Genomic DNA, 10,387 nt, shown 5'->3' with positions numbered 1-10,387 from the left:
ACAGCCTCTCTCCCCGGTTCTCTTTCTTATCAACACCCCCAACCGTTCCGGCAATGTATTGGTAGGAAAATATTGTCAATGTTGTTTTGACTGCGGCTTTTTTGGCTCGTCGGCGGCACCTGATTGGCGTGATATCGTACCATTTTTATAAACATAGCTGCATCCATAGTACCGCACTCTCGCACCAATACCAATGTGCAACCACCACAGAGTGGTTGTTTATACCATATTATTTAAGCTCCGGACGGTTCGTGCCGACCCAGTCGTCCGCAACAACTCAAGCAGTGAACATAACACAACACTAGTTTTAAATCTCTTTCGAGTTAGAAAAAAAAGCGAGAGACAAAGAGACTTGTATCTTTTCTTTACTCAACAAAGAACATCATAGGAAATATGTCTGCTTTTATGAATCTGCATTAGAAAATTTTGTTAAAGGTTCAACGCAAAAAAGGGGGTTTCGGTAAACAGGAAGTTAATTCGGGCAACAGAAGCGAAGCGCAATAGTTAAGAAAAAAAATCCGGGCTCAGGAAAAAAAAAGTGAATTCAGCTGCAATCGAATATCGGCTCCTTCTTGGAGGTTGTGTGTTAGTGTGCAAACGGGTGGCAGTGCGTGAAATAGATCAACAAACAAGAAGAAGAATCAGTGCTTGACGAAATATCGGACGATTTTCGGGGTGTTATTTTTGGTATAGTGCCACTGGTAAGGCGCACTAGAAGGGATCGGCCGAATTCAAACCAGGGAAGCGCCATGCCGCCATCACGCCTGGATGGACTATACCGCTCGCTGCTGTTGACCAAGTTCTTCTGCAAGGGCTGGGGCAAACCGGAAAATCTCGAAAGGTAAGTGTGACACTAGATAAGGAAAAATTCTAGAAGGTGCTATTTTCTGAAATTGGTCACACGTTGTTGACGAACACGTCAGTAAATTTTGGCCGAGTTGGAACCCAGCAGTGTTTACCTACAGAGAACCGGCATTTGCAGAAGCTTATCAACTTGTATTATCACCCGGGAGTGACCTAATAAGAGTAGCATGTACTCATCTGCTAACTGCTACGATGATCACGAGTGCGCTAGTACAATAGGTGCTAGTGAAATTAGAGGGCTTTGAACTCGGGTACTAAAAATAACTCACTTGGAACGAAACCAAACTCCAAGAGCCGCTATCTACGATGGCGGCAGAGACAAGTACCATTTAGTTATATAACAATTTTCTGGCTATGTGCCCTGTCAATCAATCATGCACAATAAAACAACATAACTAAACTAGCATATGTCATTTCGTTTCGCTGCAGACAGGAATCGATTCACCCTAGAATCTATTTTTGGGATCCCCTGCTGCAATGCATATTACACTCAATAGAAATTCCCTTTCTGTTTTCGCGTCAGCGAAGTTTCTCGATGTACAATATGTTTGTTTACAACATTCGCTGCTTCCGTTATGCCGTTGGCTTACTCGATTGCCAACTCGGTTCAAGGACAAACGCATTGTAGGCGTCGCCGCCTATATCCTTGAAGGCGTCAGTCGTAGACGATTTGGCAAAATCAAAACAACATTCTTGCACCACCAGCCAAGGGAGGTGTGTCGATCGATTAAACTTTGCTCTCTCGTTCATTTTTTTTTATCGAAAGAAAAAAAGTGAATCAGAACAAGAGCAATGCTGTTTGGGGATATGCACACAATGCACACCAGCTATCAAAACAAAATACGAGATGTCACCAATCCAAAGAACGCTCGGCTTTTGTAGGTGTGTTTGTAGTGGTGTATTGTTTGACTCTGTTCGTATGAGAGTATGATGAAAATAGTGAATTATAAAACAACAACGCTGGATTTTAGGAAAACAACTACCTGTCTGAGATCACGTATACACATTTCGGATCGATTTCTGATTCTTGTGCTGTAATGTTTGAAATTTAATAAAAATTACAATGTGTCTACTTTAAGATGCTTCACTACTTTTGAAAGCACAATGACGTAGAACATGGGACAGTCATGCGTATAACGGTATTTAATGCCTTGTTCAGATAGCAGAGTTATGACATGTTATAACTAACCGGTGGAAATTAACGATTTTAAATTGGCTCACTACTTGACTAGCCTATTGGTCCCAAGCAAATCGATTAACGTATCCCATTATAGATTTAGTAATTCTAGTACTACACTATGTTTGTTTTGATTCGCTATGAAAGTTTGACAGATAAAATGAGGGGTTCATGGATTTTTTATGTTTCGGGGGGTGCATCGATTAACTTGGGCCCAAAGCGAGTACTAGAACTGAGCCAAAAAGCCCATCTCCACTCATCGACTGTTGTATTTTCGAGAATTTCGCCGACCCGGTTGGCCACGAAAGGTCGATAGTTTCTCGGATCTGCGCAGATCCACGAAAGCACGACGGAGCTGTCCGTCCACAGAACTCGTCTTCTGATGGTAATGGAGTGGTTTGCTTGCACGAACTTCATAATTCTTGTTCCCAGGAGACATCCTTGAAGTACCAGCTTCAGTATAGTCATTGGCTTGAGTGGTGCTACTTTGGCCTTCGCAGCGATCAGTGTGCACTGGGGTGTGCCGTCAGCGGCGATTGTCCTTAGATACAGCGTACAGGAATACGCAAGCGGACTGGCATCTACGAAGACATGAAGTTCTGTAACTTCATACGAACGTGCCGACGCTTCTGGGAAATAGCAGCGAGGAATGCGAACGTTCGCGATGTACGAAATCATCTTGATCCACCTGCACCAGTCTCCATACTGATTTCCATCGACTTCTTCATCCTGCACCAGAATCTTGCCGTGGATCAGAAATGTGGCCAATACACCCAACGGGTCGAACAGAGTCATGACGCAGCGTAGCACTTGCCTCTTCGTTGGGATTCTGTCATTTTCCAGGAGAGATTGAACTTCATCGCTCATAAGTGTGCTGAACGATAGTTCGTCCGTTACTGGGTCCCACAACATCCCGAGCACACGTTCAGTAGTGGTGCTCGTAGTTATCAAGCTTTTACTGATAGCTGCTTGAGTCTCCCCAAGGTGCTCCAGAACACCCTCGTTGTTCGAGATCCAGTTCCTCAATTCGAACCCACCGAGTTGCTCTGCAATATCGTTCTCCATCAGAGTCAGCGATGATCCTTCGTCCACGAAAGCATACGTATTCAACTCACCAGTTTGCCCATAAAGCGTAACAGGCACGATCCGAAACAGAACGCTTGATCCGAGGTACTGATGAGTATGACTCTCTGCCTGTTCTGTTGGCGCAGTAGCTGCTGCAGTTCGCCTTGTTGAGAGCAGCAACGGATGATGGCGATACTGACAGCCATCGATATTGCAACGGTTGTTGCTTCTACACGACCGCCTTCCGTGACTGAATAGACAAATCTGACATAGCGACAAAGCTCTAACTTTTCGCCAGCGATCGTCGACATTCAAATTCTTGAACCCCGAGCACTCACGCAACCGATGCCCCATCTTACTGCAGAAGATGCATTCGATTCGCTTGCTTGCTACCAACGGCTGATCATCAACGGCATTCCCGGTGTGGGAATTAACGTACCCTCTCGGCTTTGGTTTGTCCTTGCTCCTGCTAGACTCCGGTTCGAACAGCACCACACTAGATGCATCACTGACGACGTTCTCCATGTATCTGCTGAATGTCTTCAGATTCACCACGCCAAGACTTCGCTTGTACCTGGCCCACATAAGCTTCTGGTCGGCTGGTAGCTTTCGGATAAGTTCCTGAAGAAGCATCGGATGCGACAGGTGTGCATGTTCGTTGGCTGCTTCGATATGGTCACAAAGGGCTTGCACTGCCATACCATATTCGATCAGCCCTTCCGACTTATCCGACTTTGGAGCGGGAATCTTCCGCACCTTTTCCAGTAACGCGTTAATCAACAGCTCCGGGCGTCCATATCGCATACGAAGTGCTTCGATTACCTGCGGTACCGCAACAGGCAATACCAACCTACTGCGCACCGTCTCGAGAGCGGGTCCTTTGAGGCACCGTTGTAGTCGGAGCATGTTCTTCCCGTGCGTGTACCCACACGACGCCGTCGTATACTCGTAGTTGGAGATGAACATAGGCCAATCCGCGGGATCACCCGAAAACTGTGGCAGATCGCGCGCCAACGATTGACGTGCGGCAAGCTGATGCAGTGACGGACCGTTCTGGTTTGCGTTCAATCGCTGCTGCTGCTGCCGATGATACCACTCCTCCAACGATGTAGGCTGTACGTTCATATTCGTTGTGCGCGCGAAGGCTTCACGCTGCTGTTCGTTGTTGGCGAAGGGGATGCGTTGCTGTTGGCGACCTTGATCGAGGGTAGCTATGTCGCGATCGTTTACATCCGCGGGCTGAGCGACTGCTCTTTCTCGTCGTTCGCGATTGCTTACCCGACTCCGGGATTCGATCGCCTTGTCCATCAGCTCCAACTGCTCGTCCAAAAATTTCTTCAGCAGTTCATGGTCCATTCGTTGTCGTTCGATCTCCTGGCATTGCTTCAACAGGGCGAGATTGCGTTGTACGTTGATTGTACAGCTGCTCGAAGAGATGTTTCCTGGTGGGGGTGGATTCGGTGGTGGTGATGCAGTGCAGTTCGAACACATCCACGCTCGGTCACTGACGGACTCCGTCACACCAGCACACGAAAAGTGCCACCACAGATCACACCCATCGCACTGCACATAATTTTCATCGGCATCTGGAATGTCGCAGGCTGCACAATCGTCGTGCTGTACCATATCCGGATCTCTTGCGGGAATCGGCAACTGCTCGATGATTTTTTGAAGATGTTGGTACGGCTAAATAAAAAGGCGCGGCACTGTTATTGAACAGCGTTTGTTTCCTTTTAGGATCGCAGTTAGGGTTAGTTTAGCAATGTAGGTTTAGATTTATAGGTTACCACTTACAAATCAGTGGCCCTTCCTTTACAGGCCTTTTCACTGGCTGTCCAACTTAGCTTTAGTCCTAGTTTTAGTGTTAAGGTAGAAATCAGTATAATTAGGTTTAAATTCACACTGTAGATTTAGCATTATTTATCGTACGCAACAATAGGAAACTAGATTAAGAAACGAACTATTTAGGCACTAGTTTAAGAAAAATATGTTTTACCCGCGAGATTCTTCGTCTGCTTGACTCAACGTCCCAGGACTCAACGGATGACGTCTTTTTTCAGTGACGTTTATGCTGTCGATCCCGTCGCACATAGACTGGCGGTCTGCCAGACACAGTTGATTGGACCGGTTGCCAGTTCGCCGGGTGCGTTAGCGAGTGTCCCTGTGGCAACACAAATTATATTGAATTTCTTTCCAGAAATCCTTTATTATTATCTCTAGAATTCCTCACAATTCTGCTCAACTTAATTGGCATTCTCGTCTCAATTCTCTAGCCAAAAAAAAACGGTCCAAACCAAGAGTTACGATTCATTTTTTAAATCTTGTATCTTAAAAATAGACTATAGTTGAAGTCAGAAATCTCACAACGTTCAAGAATGTAAAAAAACTGGTATTGCCTCAAAAATCGAAATCCTCAAAAGCAAAATAATCGAATTCATTTTGAGCAAGCTGATTATTTGTAATATTGTTGATCCCATGGCCTAAAATCTAGGTATTTCCATCAATTCAACAAAAGGCAATAATTTACCATCGATCTGTTTGTAACAATCAACACGACACGTTCTTTAGCGCTATTTTTGTGTGTAAAATGAAAATAATCATTTTGCATTTGATCCTCAAAATGATCCCCACCAAGATGAAGACGAATATTAATATTGACAACAACAGAGGCGATAATGAACATCCAGCTACGAATGAAGAAAAACAAATGTTGACTTCGATACTCAGAGATTGCCTTGATCGAGAGAATGCTGTTTTGTCAAATTTTGTCTTCATTTTCAGCTAAGTTGAGTGTAGAAGAAATTATTTTTATTAGCACTGCTCTCAACTTAGTGCACTGCCACAGTTGATTATTGAGAGCTTTCTAAGCGTATACCATTTTTTTGTATTAGTATAGTTGTTATACTCTGTGTATTGGGAAGTCGAGAAATGTTCCAACCCGATAAATTCCTATGCCGGACGGGACCGGGAATCGAACAAAGCCATCTCCAGCATGGTCTTGCTTTTTAGCTGTGCCTTTTTGTGCTTATTGCCAAAAGACTGATGTTGTTTGTCCCAGGACCCCTCATAGGGTGAGCATGTTACAAACAAGCTTGCTATTCTAACCTGACTTTCAAATTTGTCTTCTCATTGACCTGCACCATGTCTCGGTGTAGTGTCCATATCCAAACGAAGCAGCCTTTTGTCCTAATTGTCCTAATTCTTAATTTCTTTGGCGATTATCTTTGAAGGTAAGACTGTTTTATCCGTCTGAGCCTCCGCAGAGAGAACGGTCATTCGGACACAGTAACCACCACGGACAGTTTTACTTTTGACCGGCAGCAAACTTAAAAAAAAAATGCGAACCTTCTTTCAATATTTATGAATAAGTTAATCTACCTTGAATCCAGTAAAACACTAAGAACGAGCTCAACCGATTTGTATTGTCATGTGAAAGCGACCGATTAGATAACAAAAAATAAGTAGCGTACAGTTCATGAGCAGCATGCTGGTTCCCCGCAAAGGCCTTATCGCGCCTTGCACCGATAAGAAGAAAAAACGGAAACCCGCCTGAAATCAACACGCCATGCACCTCGCCAGCAGTCTTGATTGAGGGCAATTGCCGTCTCGTTAAGCTAACTCAGTCAATCAACCTTTTTTATGCGATCTGCCTGCGGAATCGCAACAAAAGGTCATTCTCTCAAAATAGCTCTCCTTCGACATTATCACAACATTCAACCCTTGTCCCACGTCTCCTTCCTTCCACAGACTGTTCGCCTTCCGGAAGATCATCTCCAACCGTGCCGCCTGCTCGAAGCTCGTCCCATCGGATTACCCGGTGGAAATCACCAAAGAAGAAGTAACCGCCGACTGCAAGATCCTCGAGGGGAAATTCGTAACTCCGCTGGAGATCTACCTACCCGGACTGGTACCGGATGTGGTGCAAAATGCGCACTTCCAGATACTGCTGCCGCACAAGTGGAACGACGACCGATTCAAGCCGATGTGCATCCATTTGGCCGGAACGGGGGATCATGTAAGTTGCGCTGATGGCGCGTTATCTTTTCCTAACAGTTCAAATTTAATACCTACTGCGTTTCATTTCCATGTTGCAGTACTATTGGAAGCGACGCAATCTAATCGCCAAGCCGCTGTTGAAGGAAGCCAATCTCGGTGCTATTATTCTGGAAAATCCATTCTACGGGGCGCGTAAACCCAAGGATCAAAAGTGAGTAGCTAATCGGCAACGTGTTACTTTTCGTATTTCTAATGAATTATTAATCTCATTTCAGGGCCTCCAGCCTGCACAACGTCTCGGACATCTTCGTCATGGGCGGCTGTCTGGTGCTGGAGTCGCTGGTCCTGCTTAACTGGTGCGAACGTAACGGCTACGGTCCGCTCGGAATCACCGGCCTCTCAATGGGTGGTCACATGGCCTCCCTTGCTGCCACCAACTGGCCAAAACCTCTGGTTCTGGTGCCCTGTCTCAGCTGGTCCACGGCATCGTCCGTATTTACCGAAGGCGTCATGAGCCACTCGATTAACTGGGACGTACTGGAAACGCAATACTTCGCCGACGGTAACTACCGGGAGCGGCTCTCTAAGATGGTCACCGTCGTGGACGATGCTTTCGTGGCCGGTCAGAGTTTCATCAAGAACTTCAACCAATCAGTCGAAGAACTCAAGCAGGATATTTCCCACGTGGACGACTTGGTCAGCGAAGATGCTTGCCCGGACGTCAACTTAACGGTCATCCGTGACACCACACCGGAACAGGAGCAGAAACGCATTCACATCAATCGACAGAATGTCCTCAATCTTTCTGAACCTCTCCTGAACAAGCTGCTCTCGGACGTTAAATGCGAACTGACCCAATCGGAAATCGACGAGCTTAATCTCAAAATACAATTGGCCCTCAAAAACTACAAAGAGGAAAACAAGACTGACAGCGACAAGCTGATTCTGGAAGTGAAGGCTGAAGAATTGTCGGAACCCCTACCCTCCAAATCGTTGGGAACCAAAATCATGGAGTTCATCAGCTGGAGCAGCAACGGCAGTGGCAACGAAAACCCCACCAAACATGCCACCGAAGTCGCTCCGCTAGAGAAGCGGGAACCGATCGATACGTCCAAGACCCGCTGGTGGAAACGAGAAGCCCTGCAGTTTATGCGCGGAATGATGGACGAGTGTACCCATCTCAAAAACTTCACCGTCCCGTACGACACCTCGCTGATTATTGCCGTTTGTGCCAAGGACGATGCGTACATTCCACGGGACAGCTGTACTAGTTTGGAGGACATTTGGCCGGGAGCGGAAATTCGCTACCTAGATGCCGGACACGTCAGCGCCTACGTGCTGCACCAGAAGCTGTTCCGGTCGTGCATTATCGAAGCATTTGAACGGGCACGCAGCAAGTGGATTCCGGAGCACGAGCGAATCCAGGAAGTTACCACCAATAGTAACGGGGATGGGAACAAATAAGGTACTAATCAATCGGAAACCGGGAACCAAATAACCCCCGAGGGAATGGCTGTGACCAATGGGGAAGCTTTTACATTGAACCAAATCAAAACAGAGAAAACCTTTCCGGAATAGACGCAACCCAGGCGCCAACGAGACTGTGACCAAGGCAGTGACGCAACTTCCGGTCACGTGGATATTCCGGAATTGGAAGACATTGACATTGTAATTATTAATTATGAATCGAAACTTGGAACGAAGAAGCGCTTCGTGGATACTTCCGGACCGGAAGTAAACTACTGCGAGGCGTCGGAGCGAAGTCAGTATTTAAGTCAGACGAATGCGGAGAAATTTATTGCTGTGTGAATAACTTGCACGTTTATACATCGTTACGATCAGTTCAAAATGCTTTGTACAATTTATATTTTATGTTAGAAATAAAAATAACGAATGCTTTTAGGTAGCACTAGCGCTACTGGAATTTTGCGTGGCTGTTCGATTATTTGGCAAAGAAAATGTTTTTCACTCACCTCTTTTGAGTTATCGTAATGTTTAGCCACCATAACCATCTTTCGTCTTGACGATTGATAAGAAATATGTTTCTTTCTGTCGATATTTCATAGTTCTTCCATCAAACACAACACATTTAAATAATCACGATTAAATCACGATAAAGTAAATTAAATTATTATTATTATTTTTTTTGCTGCTCCTCTTTTCCCTGGCTTAGAGCAACCGTAACGGTCGTTGTCATTTGCGCGACTATTTTAACAGCGCACAGCGCTCTAATTTTAGTTTAGGCACTCTTCTCCACACCGGTCGCTGCTATCGTGGTTATCAATTTACTCACCTTTGTCCGTACCGGTAGTGAGCATTTTGACATTTCTACGAATAGCAACCTTTCTCCCGCGCTGCTAAATTTGGTAGCGCGGGAGAAAGGTTGCTATTCGTAGAAATGTCAAAATGCTCACTACCGGTACGGACAAAGGTGAGTAAATTGATAACCACGATAGCAGCGACCGGTGTGGAGAAGAGTGCCTAAACTAAAATTAGAGCGCTGTGCGCTGTTAAAATAGTCGCGCAAATGACAACGACCGTTACGGTTGCTCTTAGACCGTGTGACCAACAATCAATACGAAACTAACGATTTTAAATTGGCTCACCACTTTAGTAGCCTATTGGTCCCAAGCAAACGATTAACGTACCCTATTCTAGTTGAAATTCTATTACTACACTATGTTTGTTTTGATTCGCTATGAAAGTTTGACAGATAACATCAGGGGTGTGTGGATTCACACTGTAACTGGCAAGTACCCATTAATGGGTGAAAAAGTGCCCAATTCGAAGTAAAGTAGGTAAACTCATAAAATGGGTAAAACGTCTTTACCCATTATTGGGTAAAGACGTTTTACCCATTTTATGAGTTTACCTACTTTACTTCGAATTGGGCACTTTTTCACCCATTAATGGGTACTTGCCAGTTACAGTGTGAATCCACACACCCCTGATGTTATCTGTCAAACTTTCATAGCGAATCAAAACAAACATAGTGTAGTAATAGAATTTCAACTAGAATAGGGTACTTTAATCGTTTGCTTGGGACCAATAGGCTACTAAAGTGGTGAGCCAATTTAAAATCGTTAGTTTCGTATTGATTGTTGATGTATTCGTACACCGCAAAAAAAATGTAATATCGATCAAAGCAATTCAAGCTGATGAAATAATGATGTAATAGCAAAAAGCAGGTACAATATTACATCAATGGATGTAATTTTGTTCGGAAAATCGAACAACGTTTAGTTCTAACGTTTTGTACATCCGAAAACATCCTTAAAACGTTTG

The 10,387-nt window shown here is 44.9% G+C and overlaps 1 protein-coding gene across 1 annotated transcript; it reads left to right on the top strand.

Moving 5' to 3' along the window:
• The first annotated feature begins 276 nt into the window (after positions 1-276).
• Positions 277-9,026, top strand: LOC135704743 (protein ABHD18). Its single transcript, XM_065226223.1, has 4 exons — positions 277-841; positions 6,854-7,121; positions 7,201-7,313; positions 7,378-9,026. Exons 1-4 carry the CDS (start codon positions 750-752, stop codon positions 8,564-8,566), a joined length of 1,662 nt encoding a protein of 553 aa, XP_065082295.1. The 5' UTR covers positions 277-749; the 3' UTR covers positions 8,567-9,026.
• Positions 9,027-10,387: the final 1,361 nt, after the last annotated feature.

This window comes from Ochlerotatus camptorhynchus, unplaced genomic scaffold, assembly GCF_037179485.1.
Source record: "Ochlerotatus camptorhynchus isolate MF236.1 unplaced genomic scaffold, CSIRO-AGI_Acam_v1.1 ptg000247l, whole genome shotgun sequence".
Taxonomy (NCBI): Eukaryota; Metazoa; Arthropoda; class Insecta; order Diptera; family Culicidae; genus Ochlerotatus; species Ochlerotatus camptorhynchus.
Note: the sequence above shows the minus strand (reverse complement) of the source record. Positions and strands in the feature narration are given on the sequence as shown.

What these genes read in the sequence shown, in the direction of transcription:
- LOC135704743 (XM_065226223.1), top strand. Translation starts at nt 750, where the DNA reads ATGCCGCCATCACGCCTGGATGGACTATACCGCTCGCTGCTGTTGACC. An exon ending in AAACCGGAAAATCTCGAAAG is followed by an intron (nt 842 to 6,853) that starts GTAAGTGTGACA and finishes TTCCTTCCACAG; the next exon opens with ACTGTTCGCCTTCCGGAAGA. An exon ending in TGGCCGGAACGGGGGATCAT is followed by an intron (nt 7,122 to 7,200) that starts GTAAGTTGCGCT and finishes TCCATGTTGCAG; the next exon opens with TACTATTGGAAGCGACGCAA.